At 35.3% G+C, this 22,698-nt stretch overlaps 1 protein-coding gene across 2 annotated transcripts in view; it reads right to left on the bottom strand.

Annotated features, from left to right (window-relative positions):
* Window positions 1–3,847: 3,847 nt before the first annotated feature.
* The window catches only part of LOC144959207 (uncharacterized), a 98,449-nt gene continuing 79,598 nt past the window's right edge, over window positions 3,848–22,698 (bottom strand). For both annotated transcript variants that reach the window (XM_078891750.1, XM_078891758.1), the window contains exons 8-16: window positions 22,338–22,609; window positions 21,605–21,712; window positions 20,888–20,980; window positions 20,110–20,252; window positions 19,657–19,761; window positions 18,955–19,216; window positions 16,802–17,049; window positions 14,176–15,627; window positions 3,848–7,194 (exon numbers count right to left, since the gene is read on the bottom strand). In XM_078891750.1, coding sequence (XP_078747876.1) covers window positions 3,996–7,194; window positions 14,176–15,627; window positions 16,802–17,049; window positions 18,955–19,216; window positions 19,657–19,761; window positions 20,110–20,252; window positions 20,888–20,980; window positions 21,605–21,712; window positions 22,338–22,609 — 5,882 coding nt within the window. In that variant the 3' untranslated portion in view covers window positions 3,848–3,995. The remainder of the gene's footprint in view (window positions 7,195–14,175; window positions 15,628–16,801; window positions 17,050–18,954; window positions 19,217–19,656; window positions 19,762–20,109; window positions 20,253–20,887; window positions 20,981–21,604; window positions 21,713–22,337; window positions 22,610–22,698) is intronic.

The following is a 22,698-nucleotide window of genomic DNA, read 5'->3' as shown; positions in this document are numbered from 1 at the left end:
CTGTTTTCCTCCCAGCCAAGGTCTCTGGTCAGAGTCAGGACAAAACTAAGTAAGCTCATTCCAAGATAAAGACAGAAAGCAATTGGAAAACAGGTATAGGGGTATAGAAGACACAGCGAGTACCTCCCTGCCCACTATGGTAGGTAGGGAATCCCACCCAGTTTGGCGCTTGCGACTTATTTATGTCATATCAGCGACAGTAAAAAAAAAAAGAAAATCGGATAGCAAAAAAATGTAGAATTACAATTGAAACACCCAAGAAATAGTAAAACAAAGGAGAATTTTGTTAAACTAGGGAACAAATGTAGATTCCGACAGCACACTATCAGTGTACTTAATTTAAGACCACCTAAAAGTCTTATCCAGTCACCAGTATAGGATCCCACCAAGAGCAAAACACTCAAATGTGTAAAAAATGACATGTTCAAAACAAAAACTAACTAGCATTACTTAACAAAGATGTGATTTACAGGGGCAAAAATATCATCTCCAAAAACTAACACCATACATTTGACTGTTTCCCTCTTAACCAGGGACTCCGGAATCTGATACGGACCAGGACAAAACCAGGTAATCCCATTCCAAGACAAATATGGATAGCAACTCAGACATGAGATATAGGGGGATAGAAGACATAGCAAGTGACCTCCTGCCCACAATGGGCGGTTAAACGACCCCACCCAGCTACTTGTGTGTCCAACCCGAGGCGATACAAATCCTGACACAGACGTCAACACAGGATCCACAATGAAACAGGAATAATCAGATAATTTCTATTATTTCTTTAAATAGAATGTTTACAGCAAACTAAAAAAAAACTCTCTCAAACAAAAATACATATTGATATGATCATATTTGACTGTCCCTCTCACAACGAACTAGAGCCTGGGTTTGGGTAAAAGTCAAATGGTCTAATCAAAGGAGTAGAAAAGAAGCCAAATTGTTTGATTGTTGTTTTTAAGGGTTTTACGGCGCTCGCAACACATAAGGTCATATCAGCGCCAGTAAAAAGGAAGAAAACGGGATAGTAATAAGTTCTAGAATTACAATTAAAGCACCCAAGAAAATGGAAGACAAAGGGGAAATGGTTCAAATAGGAAACAGATGTACATTCCAAGAGCACACTATCAAAGTACTTAGTTTGAGATCACCTAAAAGTCTCATCCAGACACAAGCACAGATCCCCACTAAGAGGAACACACTCAAATGTTTACAAATCATATGTTAAAAATGAAAAGAGTAACAGTACATAACAGAGAGATGATTTACAAGGGAAAAAATATCATCTCCCAAAACAATAAGTATACATTCGAATGTTTCCCTCTCAGCCAAGGACTCCGACCAATGTCAGGACAAAACGAAGCAATCTCACTCCAAGACAAAGACAGAAATCAATTGGAAAACAGATAAGAGGGGATAGAAGACACAGCAAGTACCTCCCTGCCCACTATGGGAGGTAGGAACCCCACCCAGGAAGCCAAATTGAAAGACACGGTATAAAGAAGTCTTCGCAAAATCGTCTGACCCAGAAAAAAAAGAAAAAGAAAAAGACTTCGTAGAAACAGGAAGGAATTTCAAAATGTAAGAATTTTATTTTTATTTTTAAATATTCTCATGCAAATTCTAAAATTTGTTTGTGTAGAATATAAAATTGTTCTCGATAGTATCATGAACTATAAAAGGTAGTTGAATTTATAAATGACTAAATTAAATTTCACATTGGTAATGTTAACAATGTAAGAATTACAATGTACATTTAAATAATATGTACATACTTAAGCGTTTATTCAGATAAAATATTTGTACAAATAATAAATAATCTTTTTTTACATCTTTCCCTCTCCATCACTCATGGTCTCTTTTTATACATTTTAAACATTATATAAAACACCAACAGACAGACAGACACACAGGAAGACAAATTCCTGCAAAGACAAACACGGTGCATGTACATACATAGAGACACAAATACGTATTTGTTTATAATTTAACAAGTTTCCTCATTACATCCCTTGTAGTTCTTATTTTCTTGTTGTTTTTAGAGGTTTTACGGCGTCAACGACTCTTGTAGATCATTTCAACGCCAGTAAAAAGAACGATGATCGGAGAAAAGCTGTAAAACTGAAGTTAAAAGCACCGAAGAAAAAATAAAACAAAGGACACTAATTCAAATATGGATTCCACGCAATTAGATCAATGTGCCTATTTTGATATTGCCTGAAAGCACCACCCAGGCACATGCAAAGGATCCCAGTGAAGAATCCCCTCAACTGTTTACAAAATACATTATATTCAAAACTAAAGACTATAATATCACATAACCGAGAGATAGTTTACAAGGAAAAGAATATCAGATCCCAAAAACTATAACTATATATTTAACTGTTTCCCCGAGGCCAAGGCCATGACAAAACCAAGTAATCTCATTCCAGGACAAAGACAGAAAGCAAGTTGGAAACAGATATTATAGTGGGATAGAGGATACAGTTAGCGCCTCCCTGCCCAGTATAGGAGGATAAAAGATCCCACCCAGCAATATTGTTTCTTAATCTATTCCAGTAAAAGAAAAATCGCGCTTGGTTGTCTTTTTCTCTTGGTTAAAAAAACCAAGAGATCTTATTTTTCCAGGTCAACAGCACAAGGACACAACAAATTTAGAAGAACCAAAAAACGCAACAAATTTGAACAATATGAAACAATACACGCTATATCTGAAGATAAAACAGGGTAAGAATGGACAAATTCAGGAGATATCTCACCGTTATAAACCATTCTTTTCAGTTTGCGGGTTGTACAAAGATAAGTTATCAATAACATTCATTTCAAATGTTAATTTCCGCCGCAAAGGGCAGAACGATGTGTTTGCTTGTTTAATGCTGATGCAAAAAAAAAAAATAAAAAAATAAACGAAAACACACACACACACACACACACAAAGGAGAAAAAAAACAAAACAAATAAAAACAACAACAAAAAAAAAACGGCAAGGCCTCAGTCTTTTAGTTGGTATATAAAAAGTAACATATGGAGTAACATATAGTTATTTATTTATAAAAAGTCTTTAAAAGGTATCTGCATTTTGTCAAGTATACAAACTTTCCGATGTCCAGTAATATTGACATTTTCATTCAAGTGATAAGATAGAAATTTACACTCATGAGATTAAAATTACATAGAAAGAAATCATTTCCACAAGATTTCCTGTTTAAATTGACTGTCAATCAAGCACTGGTTATATTTTTTTTTAAACAGCAACAAAAAACCTACAAACCTTCATGATCGCCAGTTTATAAATTTAGGAAACGAGTAATTGATCACAATCTTTCTCATACATAATAGGTACAATAATGCAAAAGAACGTCATTATAAAATTAACATTATGAACTTAACAATAAGTGGCAGCACCTGAGTTGGACGGACAATATTGCGGAGTTATCTATCTTATGCACACTTATTTTACTCTTAATGGCATCTCAAACAGCGATGAGATAGTGAGGAAGACAATTTAAAAAATCGGAAAACACACACACACACACACACACACACACACACACAAAACAACAAACGAATGCATACTTGTGTGGCCGTAAACTGGATGACAAGCAGAGCTTTCTGTCATGTATTTTTATCAAAGCTGGCCGCTCAGTGCCCTTCAGATAATTGCCCATTCTACTCTTGTGTGATTAATATTAATAGATACATAGCACATGGAAATTTGTTCTCCATAACAATGGAGGTGTGTGTGTGTGTGTGTGTGTGTGTGTGTGTGTGTGTGTGTGTGTGTGTAAGAGAGAGAAAGATCTTGAGGAAAGGGGGGAAACAAATAAAGGTACTAGTGTGAATCAAGTCAAGAATGGAGAAAAAAAAACAAGATACCCTTCTAACACTATGAACTTTTCGTCGTATTCATAAATGCAAATGCAACTCCTTTTCACATTTGTTAACTCATAAATTTTGAACGGAATTGGACAATGGAATCGGATTCCTAAACCAATCTATTTCGACCCATTGTTTTTATTATCCTTGTAAAAAATGGACAGCGGCGAATGCGCAAACCTAGAGAAAAAGGATTGTTTCTTTGCAGAAATAGAGGCACCCGGATCGGAAGATTCTGATTTTGGTTGAATAACAGATACTTGAAGAAGATCTGGGCCAGAAATGCCCGATGCAGACATACCGTTCTGGTCAGAGATTGGTTGGTTAACCTGACAAATTGTATTAGAGTATCGAGTGCTAGAAGAAGAACACTTGATAACATTGTGGTGGTTTGGTATGTTTGCCATGGTCCCATTGAGACAAAGTGAATCCCGTCTTATCTGAGCATGGGCTGTTGTTTGAACTTGAACCTTTTGATTTGGAGAGGCAAATTGTTTTGGAACATATCTAACCTGCAATGTTCCAGGATTATTATTTTTATGATATGAAGAACCCTCTTTAATATGTTTTACTTGGCTATTTGGTTCAGTTGAACATGGAGAATCGCCATGAGTGTGTAACTTTAATATGTGAATTTCATTAGAACTTTGAATGCTGCACGTTGAGAGGCGAACTGATTCTTTAGATTTCATTCTTTGTTTCAAAGCTCTCCTGGCGACGGCATCGTCCTGGGATTTCAAAGAATTGGGATCTGCTTGACTTGTCATATAACTCTCGTAAGGTTTTTGACAGGCAAGGCTTCCATTTTTCATTGGAATTTGTGTATCCACACGGTAGCCTTCAATGGGCAAAACAGAAAAAATTGGCTGGGACATGGATGGAGAAAAAGTTTCAAATGTGCTGCTTCTACAGTTATATCTATTCATTGCCAGAGGCTGATGCAGTGTGCAGTTAACATTATTAAATTGACCCAACGTTGACGACGGGAAATATGAATCTTTCATTTGACTTCCTGTTAAAGCATGACTAATGGAAAATGCTCGATTCTGGTTGGCAACAGCAAATGAAGAGGAATCTGATTTTTGTGTGGTGCAACATTGATCGGGTTTATTTGGCTGATTTGGAGACAAAACTTTTTCCTTCGATTGCATTGTGGTTGACACAGAGTCTCTGTTCTGAAGTGACAAAGAATTGTTAATGCTTGACAACCATTTATTTAACTCACTACAAGATTTTGTTTCAATTTGTAAAGCCTGGTCTAGGTTGGTTGAACAGTTCTCTTGTAAGTTGCAATTTGGTTTCATTGTGGCATCAACTAAATTTTGGCTATTGATTGTTTCCCCCGGTTTTATACGAACGCCAACGGATTTACTTTCAAGATTTTCATGTCCAAGACCGTTTTCTTCCACTGAACAATTGGTGCAAGAGCTTAGATCTCCATCAAGTTTGCTGCAGTCCACATAACACAGTCGGTACGTATAGTCAAAATAGTCCCTTTCTTCCTTTGGGAAATATTCACCTCTTTCCTCTTTGTATACTTCATTTGCAAGAGGCTGCTTCTGCTTTACATCATTAAAAACCTCCTGGTCCTCAGATTTTGCTAATTTAGAAGAATCGCCTGCCAAGCACCCTTTACCATTGGTTTGTTTAGTAATTACTTTCTTTGGTTCTGATTTACCTTTTATATCTTTGAGAAGAGCTCGATTTTTCTCGTATTCGATTAATTCCTCTTTAGACATTCTCAATATGTTATTTGAACAAGACGCACCTTCATAGCTGTGTCTTTTATTTTGGAAATTTGAGGATAGTTGTTGCGTATTGATGGTAGACGAGGCTGCTGGAACATTAAAACTACAATGAGATTTTGACACACTATGAGAATTGCAGGACATTACTGTGCAGGTTGGGTGACTTAAATCGTTGGTAGGTATATTGTTCCCAATAGTAAAAGAATCAGTTTGTGGCTGAGAGCTTTCACCTTCATAAAAGACACCAGATGATAACGATAAAATATTTTCTCGAAAACACTTTTCTTTTGATTTATAATTTTTGACTTCTACCCTAGCCTGATTTGAATGAAGTAATGGTCCTGATTCTTTTGATGTGGTTTTCTTTTTTAGCTTTTTCTCTTGTGATGCCATTGGGTATGAGCTTGTCATTTTTGGATCTCGTGAAGTTTCATAGAATGCTATGGCCTCTTCACAAGGTTTCAAGAAATGCATTGAATTTTGACTTGAAATTATTTCAGATTTAATCATATTTTGTTGTTGAAAATGTTGATCCTTATTTTGTAATATATCTGTCTCCTGCTTTTCAAGATTCGTGATTTCTCTAGTCTTGTTTTTGTACGCTTTATAAGCTTGTATGTGAAACGATTTTCCAGGTGTTTGATCAACATGCTTCCAACTTTCAGGTAATTTGTGTTGACATTTTAGACACTCAACTTTGGGCTTAGCCTGTTTGGCATTATTTCTATCTTGATTCCGTTTGATGACATCATCCTTGTCTTTCATGTCAGCCTCTTGAGATTCATAGTTTAAAATGTGTTTTTTCATATGAGCATAAGCCTTCATCTTTGCTTTAATCTGTTTTTTCTCGGCTTCTTCATATTTACTTATGCTTTTACAAAGATTGTCTTTTCCTTTTTTACACTTGTCTTCTTGCAAACGTTTTTCTTTTGATACCACAATTTGTGGTTCGGGACTGGCACATGTAATGTTTAGATTGTTATTTGTCGTGACAGTCGGAGTAGCAGAACTTGAAGCAGTGGTCATCGGCAGACATCCTTTCTCATTAGTTTTGGATAATTTAGCAGACATGAGAAACTTTGGATGAATAAGTGGTTTTTGCTCTAGGTCTGGATTGCCTTGGATATTCAACCTCTCTTTTAAAAGTTTTTCTTGGTATGTACAAGGAGATTGTGGAAGATTTTCTGGATTTAGGGAAAGCCTATGGAAGGACTTTGCCAGGTTTACAGAAGGTTGAATGTAACTGATGGGTCTCCAGACTTTGAAAGGACTAGACGTACTGCTTCCCTTGTCCTTTTTACATCTAATTTCAAAAGCATCTGGGAGGCGTTGAACCATCTGCTGTTGTTGCTCTTTCTCTATCGCCTCTTTAGATCTAGTTGAATTCGCCAATTCTCTGTTGCAGAAGACAACAGAGCTATCAAATTTCTGATTGTCTACACAAGGCAAATCCACAACAGGTGAGCAATTTATGGCATTCGTAGATGGTGGGTTTGTCGAGGCTGAAACAACAGCCGAGGCCATTTCAAGAATTACTTCCCTTTCTACATCTGCTAGGATAACCTTGCCTCTGAAAAAAAGAGGGAAAAGAATTTTTTTACATGTTGACATATCACTTCTGCTGATCCTCATTTATATCCATACTCTTGTTCGTTAAAAATAATGATCTTTCTTGCAGAACAGTAAATAATTACTTTTCAGGTCTACTATATAGAAATCAATTATAATTACTTTTTAAACTATGAACAAATCTTTAATTAGTCTATTAAACACACATGTTGGAAACACCATGCAGCTTGTATTGTATGGAAATTATCCCAATTAGGATATTAAACAGATGTCATGCAGTGCTGTGTTCGATCTTTGATTAGATTTTGGATTTGGCATTACTCTCTAATTGTTTCATAAAGTTGACAATAAAAAAGTGCAACAAATCCAGTTACGTTGAGCCGAGACAAAGCAAATGATGCAAAAAAAATAAACAAACAAACAAATAAAACAAAAAGGATCTACTATTGTAACAGTATTGAACAGAACGTAAAAACAATATTTCAATTAATAATATAACGTAATAAATAGAGATGTGACTCTAGTTTCCATTTTAAAGTCTTAGGCCGTTTCCTCACGGTTTGCAACATGCATACTTACAAAGAACATTCTCTAAGTTTGCAATGCGCTACATTCAATGGCATCCCTGAGCCAATTAATTAATTGAACCAAAAGTTTCAATTCTTCATAAATAAAATCTTTTAGCATGCGCAATTATAATTTTATTTTGTTTCTTGTTAACTCAAACTGAAACTCCTCTTTTCACTTTTATTGTTGGTACTTTAAAGTTTAAAACTTCATGCGCTCAAGCTGGTATTCACTCTAGAACAAACCCTGGACACTCTAAAAATCAATTCATTCTATCCAATCACGAAGAAGAAAACAAATTATAAAAAAGATCAGCATAAAATAAATAACTTGCCTCGTTTTCTTTACTTTTAAAGGAGACTAAGAATGACTGTTTCTAACAGGAAATGAGCTTTGACACAGACCATCATTTCCATTCTGTCATTTGGTATAAACGTGTGATTTAAATAAAAAGGAATGAAAAAGATGGTCAAAGACGTTTTTGGAGCCACAAAGGGCAGTTATTCCTCCTCAAGATTGCAGAGGCCCGGATAGGTTTGTCACTGAGGGACTACTTTTATAAAAATTGCAAAGGGTTGTCGCAAAAGAGTTTGACAAAGTAATAAGTTATGTCTTATGAGCTGTCTGTTTCATTCTCACATGCATGATATATCACTGTGTCAAAAGCATCAACCAATAGTAACAATAATGTGTACAGTCTTGTATATCTCACATCTAAAGAATGTTTTCCCCTACAATAAAGGCTAGTAATCAATTAAGAAATAAAGATTTCACGTAATTTGATATTTCAGTTTGATATTCATAAACTAAATCAAAATGAAATAAAGGTTTGTAAAGCAAACATAAAAATATAACGTTATTCATATCAAATCAAATGGTGAATATAAGCCAAGGACAAACTACCACTTTACTGGGTGATTTATTTACCTAGATGTGTAGCAGATTGTTGATCATACATCCGATTCGTTTAGTCTGGGAAATGGGACAGAATTCATTCATATATTAAAATGCATGCAGGTATATTTTTTGCGACCAGTACAATAGATATAAACCCAAGCAAATGAGCGTATTATTATTATTAGCACTGATTTATTCTCAGTTACCTCTGGACAACTACAATAATTACAAATTTTATCAATAGAATCCCGTTTGTAAGAACGTCATGGACTTCAAAGATTGTGTGTGGAATTTCCATTAAGAAACTTGAAAACTATTCTCTTTAATTTGTGATTTTTCAAGTAGAATTTTGTGCGACGATTCAGCATTTAAAAAATATGAAGAGTTAATCTTTTGAACGCAGTTTAACCACAACACATTTCCAATTAATTAAACCTGAAATATTCTTTAAAGTTGTGCATAAAATTTAACAGCAGTTTGACTTTATTTTTTTTCAATACCCTTCTTTAATTTGTGGTTCGAGAAGAGTATCTGAGATCTGTTGTCTAAAAGGGGCATTATGTCGGAGTGAACCAGATGATAAATACATGATAATAACATGAAAATAACAAATGGGAGATTTTATCTTTTGTTGATTTAATACATTTTACCATTGGGAGCGATCTATATTCAGGTTTTCGTCCAACAGTCATCATTCACATGATTTGTTGTTGTCCAGAAATTGGATATTTCTTAAAACACACCCACGGGTCAAGCTGAACAAAATGACCTATTTTGATGTTGGACATTTCGAAAACTGTGAACATTTTATATTATGTAGACGTCTAGGTCATTTTAAGCGCATTTACCAATGTGACCAAAGATTGAACACATGGAAAAATAATAAAGATCATCCCCATTGTCATCAAAGGATATATATTATATGTGTTAATATAACAATTGTTTTTAATATTTAAATCATCCCGACCAATACTGTTTTGAGGCGTAGGAATTTATAAATGATAAATTTCGTTTCTCGTCAACGCCAAGTCATATTATTTTATTGTCCAAGCCAGCTGACTAATCCATAGATCGACAGTTTGGGCATAAACAATTTGCTAAAGATAACAAATGGTTTAGAACTCATTAGCACTGGTCGCAAGTAAATTTAATCATGTGTTAAAGAAACATGCATGGGGGAAAAGATGTAATAATGATAATGCGATGACGGGATGATAACGGTGGTGGTGATGATGATGATAATGATGATGATGATGATGATGATGATGATGATGATGATGATGATGATGATGATGATGATGATGATGATGATGGTCATGATGATGATGATGATGATGATGATGATGATGATGATGATGATGATGATGATGATGATGATCATCATCATCATGATGATGATCATGATATTCATGATGATGACGAGAAGGGTTGGTAGCGGTGGTGGTGGTATTGACAGTGGAAGTGACGGTGGTAGTATTAGAGGGCAAAAGAATATAAAGACAGGGGAATGAATGAAAGAAAGAAAGAAGAGAGCGGTTTAAATGACATTGGATATTGAAGGGATACTTAAAACTTAACTAAGACTAAAACTAAACTGACAGTTTGAAATGTAAGTTATGAATTAATTTCTATGTTACAATTTCCAAGAGTGTTAAATGCATTTGGATATAGAGAAAATAATGCTCTGACTAATATAAATTAGGAAAATATATAAATAATGAGACACATAGTATAATGTTGCATATGTAAATCTATCATACACTACAGTCTACAACAACAATCTTATCTCATGATAAATCTCCGTGTGACAAGGGGATTCAGTTTTTTCTTATTTCTGTGATTATTCATTTTCTTTATTTAAACATGACTGACGGGGCACATCTGTCTGGATTTTAAGTGATGCATTAATGTTTTTACTTTTTTATTTGTTATTGCCTGAAAAAGGGTTTTGAGTCCAAAACGCTCCGTATTTGGTATTTTGTTCTTTATCGAAACTGTAACATTCATTTTAGTTCACTGCTTTTTATATTCCACAACTACTAGCAGCTTAGTATCATCAGAATATATCTAAAAAATTAATTAAAGTGAAATCTTTTTAGCATCCTCAGGGGAAATATTTTTTCTCGAAAATAGAGAGAAATAACCAGGGCAGCAGCATTGCTGTCGGTGTAAGCTGATCGTGATCAAAATATGCAGCCTGGCCATATTGTTGTACTCTGGGTGGGGGGAATGGAATTCGTATTTAAAATGTTGGCCAGAAAATTCGTCGTCCAAATATCAACCGATCAAAATGATAGTCATCTTTCAAAAAACTCTCAAACCTGGGACTTGCGAAGTTTCAGGTTTGAAAGGTTACTTTTACCAAGATGAGGGTCATTTTGATTGATCAATATTTAAATAACGAGTTTATTGGCCAAAGTTTTAAATGCGTCTTTTTATCAGAGTACAGCAATATAAGCGTTATAATGGGAGTGAAATAACTAGCCAGCTATAAGTAAAATATATTAAATCTAAATTTTACATGATGATATGTTAGTTTTCAAAATAAAATTAGAAAAAAAGTATAAGAGAGAAACAATGTATCATGTAAAGTATATTGTATTCAATAATCAACTAGGCTGCTTTTCAATTAAGCTCCCGTCTAGAGAATGTGGATTGCAATTCTAACGGTTATTCTCCCATCGCATTATTTCATTATTTCATAATGCATCAAATTTGAGTAAATCTGACATCAGTATTTATATGCTTTTATGGTTTGTAGTCGAATTAAAAATCTTCAAAGCTATTTAATTTCATTTCAAAAAGCACAGCTGTCAAGCTTGGTAAAAGTTGTAGTTTTAATGCAATCGTTTCAATACGATGTCTATCAGGTAAAATTATATAAGTTTTGAGTTGAGAAAGAAATCAACATCTAAATACATTGTAAGGGAGATTGAGATAACTCAAAATGGAAGAAGTAAAAAATAGTTATATTTTGTATTGATGATCTTGAGTCAGGGTTAGATATCATTACTGATCGATTTATGGTAAACTTATGCAAATTACATGCAAAAAGAAAATTCTACCAGCTATTAACAGAAATGAATGATCGTCCATTCTCCCTACCCCTCCCAACTCCTCACTGTTTCAAACTACAATTGATAAAAATGTCACTTAACATGAATGGGATTTATCAGAGAGGTGGGGGGGGGGGAAGGGGGGAGGGGTAGTAGAGATGAATGACACAGTTGATCAAAAAGTTGAAACAGCTGACCTTGGTAAAAGTATCATATATATATATATAGATATATATTTTTTATGTATATATTTTTTTCTCTAAATGTTAGAACTCAAAGGAAATTATTGCCAAAGGACTGACTCAAGCCTAAAACCTTTTCCCACCTAAATCGAAAATTTTTTTTTGAAAAGTTCATTCAATTTTGATAGTTTTTAAAATTATTACAATGAAAAAAAAACGTTGACAAAAGTTACTTGGAATTTACCTTCTATTGTTAGCAGTAAGTAAAATGATAAGTAAAATCAGGCTGTAACAGGTTTGAATAATATGAAGATTTCATGCAATAATACGATGTGAGTAATCACACAAAAGTATATGATAATACCATGAAAGGATTTGTCTGGGTTTGATGTTATAACTGTGATAATTAATAACCCAGATTGTTGCCAAGTTTACTTACTCATGCTTAATCTTGAGTTGAGAAATAAAAAGGCATTAAATCAATAAGAGGAAAATTAAGAGACAAATGGAATATACAGAATAATATACTAATAACTGAAGGGGGAAAAGTTAGGTATCCGTCTGTAATTTTAAACAAAAAAGCACCACATTGTCTAAAATTCAAGGGCTGGCAAAATAAAATGTTTGAGAAAATCTTACATTACGGATTCTAGAATCCTGCATGTTGAAAAGTGAATAGCATTAAAAGTTTTAAAAAGATATGAAGAAAAATCCATGTGAAGCAATGACACTGCAATTCATTTCAAAATGCTCATGATGCAACATTTAGAATTAGATTCAATCACTGTAGGCATTACCTAGCAGGCCAAATTCAAGGCAAGCTTAAAAAATATGTACCGTATAACTAATTAAATTACGGACGAAATCTCACTAAATTTTTAATATAACGGATTTGCAAATTACGTAAAACGCATAAACAAACCGTATGTTTTGACAATCAGTGATGACATGGGACAATTCCCAGAGGCATTTTATTGTGTAAAGTTATACCAAAACAAAATGCCGATTTTTGTCAAGTATGGCATAAAAAAAAATAAAGGAAGATCTCAACTCCCAGCAAATAACACTATTATTGACTGGTGTGACAAGTTTCTAACAACAGGCTGCGTGTAGAATTCATTTTAAAAATCAACTCATCGCTGTAGCCACAAACTCCCAATTCATCAAATCAGGCGAATATTGAGGCACGATTTAATTTAATAGAAACCTTACAACGCATCTGTCCGTCAAGAGATTTCTACCACCAAGAGATTTCTACCACAAACAAATCCGTCAGGTTATCCGTGTGGTTTTTGCAAATGATCAAAGACAATCCAGAATTTCTAGATAAGATATGGTTCGGTGATGAAGCCTAGTCCTATGTAAGTGGTTAAATAGACTCTAGAAAACCCAAATATTGTCATTGAACGAAATCTTTATGTGAGTAAAGGTCCTGCTTGGGTTGTCACGAGCTCTAAGAATTAATTTTATTGGACCATACTGGTTTATTGATGAAAATGGAAACATAGACCATAAATTCTGAGCGTACATTGTAGATTTTAAACATTTTTGGCGAGCACTGAGATGGTTATGTGGTAACATTGAGAGAGTGAATCAGTGTTCCATGCATGACAGAGCAGCACCCCACACGTCAAAGAAAATCATAAGTGGTTAAGGAACATTTTGGCACTAGGCTCGTCGGCAACAACAGAGAGCCCATACACATGGGTACCCCATAGTCCTGTTTTAATCCTCTGGATGTGTTTCTATGGGGATATCTAAAAGACCAACTGATGTGCAAGATTGAGGGCTTTGCAGACGATGAGAATAGCGACGGAACGAGTCTTCAGACAAATAAGCACACTGTCTGCAAAGTATGGTGTCTGGTTTTCAAAGGCAGCGCAAAGATGCATTCAAATCAAAAGTGTACATGTGAACATCATAAGTTGTACTATGTCATCAACAATAAAGGTTCCATTATGACATTTCACATGTATAAATTCGCCATTGTTATCTTTTCTCATCCCAAAGTTAATTGACCGGTCATTTATAGTTTTTCAAAAAAATATTTTTTTCGGTTACCTCGAAAATGACATATACCCGGTATATATTGCAATATTTCGCAAAGTGTAATCTCTAATGAGGATCATGGATAATTATATTTTACATTCTTCTTTCAGAGTAATATATTTAATTAAATTTATGTCACAATTATACCCAAAAAAAAAACATTATGTTTCACGAGATATCTATCGCCAAAATATTAAATTCGGATCATGAACGTAGAAAACTTTTACTAACCTCTTTTTGGAGAATAAATTCTTGATGGAAGATTTCAGGTGCATTTTCTTTCTGGCGTTGACTGGATCATCACTGGCACGAGGCAGAGAATCCACCCCTCCATTTTTCAGTTTCTTCCTTCTATCATACGCCGATTCTTTGGTGTCTTCTGTATTCAAAGCCTCTGACAAATCAAGTGAGCGAGTCATAAGATTTTTAGAATCATCATTAATATCACGTCTTTTGTTTGAAGATCTCTCGGTGGCTACTTCGGAAGGCAACGCTGCTGATGATGATGGAGATGGTGTGCGTGTATATTTTCTGGACGTCGCACCTGAGGTTACAGAATTGTCAAGATCATTTCTATAATATCCATTGGAGGATTGTGTCGGGGATGAGATTCTGGTCGGCTCTTGGTCACGTGGTTGAGGAACATTTGATGCATTGGATATCAATGATGGGGCACTTCTCCTTGAAACTTTAGGTTGAGATTTATGTGAAATTTTATCAACTGGATAATGTATTTCTTGATTTTTGTCCTCAGATGTTGGTGGGACAGGAGATTTTGATTGAGGACTTCGAGTGGAATTCCTATGAGAGTCTTGTAGGCGAAGACTTGTCTCTGAGCTCTTTTTGCTTCTTGGACTGTGTGTCAGAGAGAGAAGAAAATTCTGATTTTTCATTCGTTTGCCTTCTTCATCATAATAATTGTCGTATTGATCTTTCGTTGTTAACATCTCCTTTTTATGGTCCCCATTCTGTTTGTGAGCTCTTGATTCCTGGTCTTTTTGTTCTCCGAGTACAACTTGATGTGTTGAAATATGTAAATTATCATTACTACTTTTATTTTCACTGACTTCATTTGGCAAGATCTCGAATCCATTGCTTTCGTTCGAATTGGACAATTTCGTGACTACCTGACCTTTCTTTTGAGATTTGTAAAATGAAAGTTGCTGATTAGAGGCAGATACTTTCTTTCCAGTTTCTTGATCATCAACATTTTTCTTACTCCCAGACACTCTCTGATGTCTAAAATTTCTATTTTCGACTGCTTGAAGCAATTTCTTATTATTTAGTACGTCATCAATCTCCACTTTATCGGATCCATTGCGATCATCATCATCATCAGACAGTAGCTCTTGTGCCAGTCTCACAGCCACGTCGTGCTCTGAAAAGTGTTTGCTTCCATTGGGACGAAAAGGGGAAGGGTCAGAGGCCAGAGGTTGGAAATCGAGATCTATGTCATGGCCATTATTTGACCCTCGACCACTGCTATGTTGGTGTGAACTGGATGTCAGACATGAAAACGAGTCACTAGCCCTTGTGTCATCCTCTTCATCATCCTCCTGAGAATTGTACGGGAGCAAGGGAGACGGACGGGACGGCATGAGCTCCAGTGGAGAAAATGGAATTTTCTGTTGAGAGTGTTTCAAATGTTGAGAGTCGACATCTGCCCAATACCCGCTGTTGGATCTGTAAAATGAAAATGGGAGAATACAATTCTCTGTTCCATATGATATGTCAATGATAGCATTAAGTGAACGAATGGTGATGATTTTGGTTAAAATATGAATAGGATTTTAACGTACCTGTGTTATTGCCCATTGGAAAAATATCTCTTTCGTTCCTCTCTCTCTCTCTCTCTCTCTCTCTCTCTCTCTCTCTCTCTCTCTCTCTCTCTCTCTCTCTCTCTCTCTCTCTCTCTCTCTTTCAACAAGTCTTTAAAATTCCTTGCATCGCAATAACGTCATTGTATACATTTATAAAAACCCACAATATCGACATATGATGGACCTTTATATCATTTATTGTAGATATCTAATCTGCAAAAAAATTGCAATAAATCGTTAAACTGCGGAGCTTGCAAAATTCATTATCAAAGTCATATAAATATGTAGAATGTGTCATAAAAATATGCCCCCCCCCCCCCTTTCCCCCAACGGAAATGAAATATTATGCAAGAATGAACTGGATGAATATAAATATTAATATGATAAGAGTTAGGAATTTTTTATCTTGTTCAAAGTTTAAAACACAAAACTTACTCTCATCAATGAGGACATTGATTTAAACTCAACTTGTATAGATAGAACGAAGTTGACGTCACTCAGGTCTTTGTTAATGTTTTTTGCCATCTAGGTTTATGAGTAGTTCTCACTAAACTGTATTAACCAAACTATAAATGTTCAAGATTACACAAAGTTTTGTGTCATGGTCCGTTATACCTCTGGGTGGCAATGTTGTGAACTTCTTAGCCAAGTGCACACTATCTGTAAGTCAGGTTTAACTCTCTCATTGCTGACCATTTTCCGGATTTTCCCGAACGTCATATCCATCCAAAGTAAAAACAGATTTTTCAAACTTTAACTCAAAAAAGATACATAACATGCATGCTATACATAATATATTCAGCAAAACAAGCTCTACAGCAAAGCATTGAGTTTTAACTATAATTTTTTTTAATTCGTCAAATTGTTTGATATACAAAAGAAATCTGAATGAGAAAAATGTTGGTTGTATCGTAACAAATGTGACGATTTTCCTACAGTTGGTAAGAAGAGGGTTAAGATTAATGTTTAAGCATCAGGTTCACCCCGTTATGAGACGTTTGGTCACAAGTATCTTTTTTCAAACATGCACAACTCACAATGGTGGTTGAGATCTCCTCATGTGTTTCCTGCTAATGATAATAGGTCTGTGATGAGAATCCAGAGGTCCCATGGCTGATCGGGGCCGTGGATAGCTGGAACCAGGATAGTGGTGGACAGGGTAGCTGTTGTGGTTGTAACCATTTGTAAAATCAATAGCAGAGGAAGGACGGGAAGTGGATAAATGGTGATTGGGATCTTGGTCGGGGAAAGCTGATTGTTGAACTTGCATTCTTTTCATCTGGTGCTGAAATGCAAATAATATTATCAAAGTTTGGTTTAGAGGGTAACCAGTTAACTGCCGTACTCTAGTAAAACTGGTATTTGAAAATTTGGCCAAAAAACTTGTCCTTCAAATATCGATCGATTTTAATTGACTCTCATCTTGACAAAAACTTTCAAAATGGAACTTTGTGAATTTTCTAATACATGTTTTTCGTGAAATGCCACGTTTGAGAGTTTTTTAACATGAGGGTCATTTAAATCTATCGATATTGCAAGGACGAGTTTTCTGGCCAAATTTTGGAATACGAGTTTTTCCAGAGTACAGCAAATAACTGGTTAAGGAAATGTGTACCGAATGTTGGCGATGGGTGGAGTATCCAATCTATGACGATTTCAAAAATTAAACTTCACGAACCTTAGTTTTCTTTTTGAAATTATGATTATTCATTTATATATAAACGATAATGCTTTTGGTTTAACTTGTAAAATATATTGTACAGTATTTAGATTCTGATCTGAGTGCGGTCTGAGCTAGACATTAATTTTGACGCATAAGGTTTAAAATAAACACACACACACACACACACACACACACACACACACATACAGTGAGAGAGAGATAGAGAGAGAGAGGGATGTTTGTTTGTTTTTAAAGGTTTTACGGTGCTTGAAACACATTAAAGTCATAACAGCGCCAGTAAAAAGGAAGAGTATGGGATAGTAAAAAGTTCTTGAATTAACAATTAAAGCACCCAAGAAAAGTTTGTTTGTTGTTGTTTTTAAGGGTTTACGGCGCTTGCAACACATTTAGGTTATATCAGCGCCAGTAAAAAGGAAGAAAATGGGATAGTAAAAAGTTCTAGAATTACAATTAAAGCACCCAAGAAAAAGTAAGAAAAAGGGGAACTGGGAACAAATAGGGATCAGATGTAGATTCCAAGAGCATACCACCAATGTACTTAGTTTAAAATCACCTACAAGTCTCATCCAGACACAAGCACAAAATCCAACAAAGAGGAACACACTCAGATGCTTACATTATAAATTCAAAATAAAAATAATAATACATAACCAGAGAGATGATTTACAAGGAAAAAAATATCATCTCCCAAAACAATAACTATGCATTTGACTGTTTCCCTCCCAGCTAGGACTCCGACCAGGGCCAGGAAAAAACCAAGTAATCTCAGAAAGCATGTTGGAAAACAGATATAAGGGTATAGAAGACACAGTATGTACCTCCCTGCCCACTGTGGGAGGTCAGGATCCCCACCCAGGCACCCAAGAAAAGGTAAGACAAAGGGGAATTAATTTAAATAGGAAACAGATTAGATTCCAAGAGCACACCATCAGTGTACTTAGTTTGAGATCACCTAAAAGTCGCATCCATACCCAAGCACAGGTCCCCACTAAGAGGAACACACTCATATGTTTACAAATCATATATAATATGCAAACAAAACATAATGCAGTGCATAACAGAGAGATGATTTACAAGACAAAAAATATCATCTCCCAAAACTATACTATACATTCGACTGTTTCCCTCCCAGACAAGGTCCCCGTCCAGGGCCAGGACAAAACTAAGTAATCTCATTCCAAGACAAAGACAGAAAACAATTGAAAAACAGATACAGGGTGGTAGAAGACACAGCAAGTACCTTCCTGTCCACTATGGGAGGTCGGGAACCCCACCTAAAGAGAGAGGGAGAGAGAGAGTGAGAGAGAGATATGATTTTGATTATTGAAGTGAAAATTATCTGGATGAATTTCATCAACTCGGTTTCATCATGGGAATTTGGAAGAGACAATTATTTATGTTTAAAATGTGGCATTTTCGGCTAACCATAGGACTAATCCCAGCCAGTTCTTTTTCGTCTGAATACCGTACATGAGAAGAGGAATAACTCATACAATAACGTCTTACTTTATTTTTAGCCGATGATCTCCCTTCAAGTCCGTTCCTCCATCCGTGATTCAGTCCAGTAGGTGGAAGAGAAAACGGAACACTGCCAGGAACTGGAGATCCGTTGATACGAGAGAGATCTGGATGACTTAGAGTGCTCAGGTTGGTGCTCTTGGGTCGGGGCATAGCCCTTGAAGGTCGCCCATAGTATGAGCTTGGGGTGACTTGATTATTGTGTACACTGAGATGATATGAATCCTCTGGCAATTCCTCAGACAGTAAGCTAGGGAAAAGAGAAAAATGTTGGTACATTTTAAATAAAAATAAACACACTAAGGATTCTTAACTCTTTTTTCTTGGTGTAAGATAACTTACTAGCAACAAAGTCTGTTGACTATTAATCGTGCACCAATATAAGTTTTAAAGCAAATTGAAAGAGGGGAAAAAATTAAATTCAAACAAAGCAATTGTTTGTTGGAGGTTTATTTTTGTGCGTAGCACCAAGTCAAGCTCTTTAAAGTAAATACATTTCATTGTTTGTTTTAAAAATTATTCTCAAAAATTCTTTTTCTCACTCTAAGAATGTTAACAAATATCAAAATTTTCTAAAGGTTACTTTTTCTGTTGTAGAATATATCGAACATTACTTTTAAAGTTTTAAATCTTGATAGGAGTGTGATTTTAGCAAGTAACGAACATTTTCATAAAATATAAATTAAGTACCATTGCTCAGATTTGAAAAGAGTTCTTGCTGATAACAATTCATCTTCATTTGAGATGTTTCCACTGTCTCTTGCACTCAATAGTTGACTGCTGTCATTACTGGAACTAAACAATGCAATAAAGTTACTTATACATTAGGCAAAGAAAATGAATTATTCGTTTATGTTCGTGGGGTTTTACTGCGCTTGCGACACTCAAGGTTATTTCAGTGCTAGTCATTTAAAAAAAAAAAAATTAGTACCCAAGAGAATGCTGTAAAATAAAAGAGCATGGTATTTTATCGGGGGGAAAAACAACTCAGTAAACTCTATACATATAGAAAATATTCAAAAGTAAAACATTTGGCAATTACAATAAGAATTAATAAACAACACCACGTCTTTGAAATATTATAAAGTAACCAAGGGAAGAATTCATGATAAATTTCATATCAAAATATTAATCTCAGTTTACCCAGGCCGAAAGTCTTGAGAAGATGTTTGTATGGCGCTGTTAATTCCGATGTTTATCTGCTCCACAAACAACCTCAATCGACTTAAAGACGTTCTCAGTAGCAAATAGTCAGGATGGGTGGACGGGGTGTATTTACAAATTTGCTGGAGAAAAAGAATTATATAATTAAAAATAATCTCAGGAAAGCTACAAACGACGTTAATGAAGTCTGTCGTAGGGTACTTTATTCTGGTGTGGAGGAATACGTCCACGCATCCAACCATCCGTCAAAAAAAATCTTTTTCTTTTAATCTATTTATAAAGAGAAATTTACATCTGATATTCTAACTTTTTTTCCAAGCATTCCAAATATATTTATTTTCCTTTATGTTGACTGTTCTGTGGCATATAAAACTTTTCTATCTAATCCTTCAAATCTGACACCAACGAAAAAGAGATGTAATATTCGAATCATTATCTTGAAGTAACCACCAATCCTATTCAAAAGTTCTACAGATTTTACAGTAACCAGTTAACTGCCATACTCTAGAAAGACATGAATTTAAAAAATTGGGCCAGAAAACTCGTCCTTCAAATTATAGTAAATCAATTTAAATGACCCTCATCTTGACAAAAGCTCTCAAACCTGGGACTTCACATGTCTTACCAGAGTTCGGCAGTTAACTGGTTAAAAGGAAACCACAACACGGAATAGAAATGAAGAATCTATAATTGGATGGAAGGTGACAGACGGGAAAGACATACTTTCATATTCTTTTAAAAGGCCGCAATGACATACCTGAAGTTGGAGTAGGTATTTTGGTAAATGCTGTGCTGGGGCTTTGATCAACGTCATCAAGTCGTCATTTTGATAGCTGCTTTGTTGTATCGTCTGAAAAAGAAGATTCAATATCCAATTAATTTAGAACAGAGAATGATTTTTGATTTAGGGGAGAGAGAGAGAGAGAGAGAGAGAGAGAGAGAGAGAGAGAGAGAGAGAGAGAGAGAGAGAGAGAGAGAGAGAGAGAGAGAGAGAGAGAGAGAGAGAGAGAGAGAGAGAGAGAGAGAGGGGGGGGGGGAAGAGGGTTCTTTTCCAGTCATTCATTTCAACAATCGTGTGTTGCGAGAATATGAAAGTTTTTCTTTGGTGGGTTGGGGGGGGGGGGGGGGGGGGGTTAATAGATGAATTTGCCATTAACAAGATGTATATTTTGTAGTTTTTTTTATTTTAAAACCTGCATAAGTAATTTAAATTCTTTTATTTGTATACGATTAGCTCAATAACCACACATTACAGATACATTGTTCTAATCTTAAGAATTAAATTGGTTTCACCAGTTAGATAATAGTTATACTTGTACCTTTACGGGTGTTTTCATTTACTTGTCTATTTCTTTACATTTATATAATTGCGTTTTATGGTTGTTTCTTCATTTTTAGCTTAAACTATTTCGAGTCCCTACCAAGGCGAAGAAGTGTCCCTTTATCAACCAATCACTGAATCATGTGCGCTTACCTTAAGAAGTGCTTTGAGCTCTGTGGAATGTGCCAAAGCATTCCGTAGACACAACACAGCATCAGGCAAGTTCTCAGAATAGTCTCGATAGAGAGACAGCAATGAATACTATGGGATGGATAACAAGTTTAAACATAATAAAGTATGTTATATTCACTATAAGTAGATAAACGTTTATCAATGATAATTTGGAAAGCATATAATTTAAGATTTACAATCAGAAAGGGGGATTATCAGCAATGCGGGAACCAAGTATTTTTGTCAGTAAATGTAGCAGGCTGCTTTTTAGCCTCGATAAAAGACGCGTTTGCGAGGTCCGAGAGAAAGATTTCAAGTAAATACCTTGTTGCATTTGATGGTTAGCTTGAGATTGTAAGAAAGGATAGAGAGAGGAGGGGGAGAGGGGGAGTGAGAGTGTGTAAGTATGTGTGTGTGTTTGTGTGTGTGTGTGTGTGTGAGAGAGAGAGAGAGAGAGAGAGAGAGAGAGAGAGAGAGAGAGAGAGAGAGAGAGAGAGAGAGAGGTGAAAAAGGAGAGATGGAGAGAGCTTTACTTATTATTTTGTCAAGGATTCATTTTTCAATACTTCCCCTCTATTTGATTATATCAAAATTATACTCTTTTTCAGTCTGAGTTATTATCTACTTTTTTCTTGAAATAACTTTGATGTGTTGTTATTTAATGTTTCAATGTACACATAGGTGAAAACAATGAATCAAGAATTGTAACTCTTACAGGATTGTGCGTGTCCGTGATACAGGAGAGTAAATCAGACACAACACTGAGGTATGACCAGTGGACCAACTTGTCCTGCAAATTGCTGTATATAACACAGTGCTGCTCGTATAATTTCTCTAAGTAGGACGGAAACAAAATCTCCAATTGATCATGTGACAGGAAGCCGGCATTTTGAAGAGATGCGCAATAAGTTTCTATGAGTGTCCATAGTTGAGAACAGTAGTCACATTCTGAGTCTGTCAATTCCTTTACTGCCTTGCGTCGTTGGCCTGTTATTTTTAAATAAATAAATAAAAGATGGATATTAATCCAAATAGTGAGAGTTAAATTTGATTTATCATCTTAAACAAAGGAACAT

The sequence above is a fragment of the Berghia stephanieae genome, chromosome 1, assembly GCF_034508935.2.
Source record: "Berghia stephanieae isolate SIO BIC M18660-M18661 chromosome 1, UCSD_Bste_1.3, whole genome shotgun sequence".
NCBI classification, from domain to species: domain Eukaryota; kingdom Metazoa; phylum Mollusca; class Gastropoda; order Nudibranchia; family Aeolidiidae; genus Berghia; species Berghia stephanieae.
This window is presented reverse-complemented; position numbering and strand designations above follow the sequence as displayed.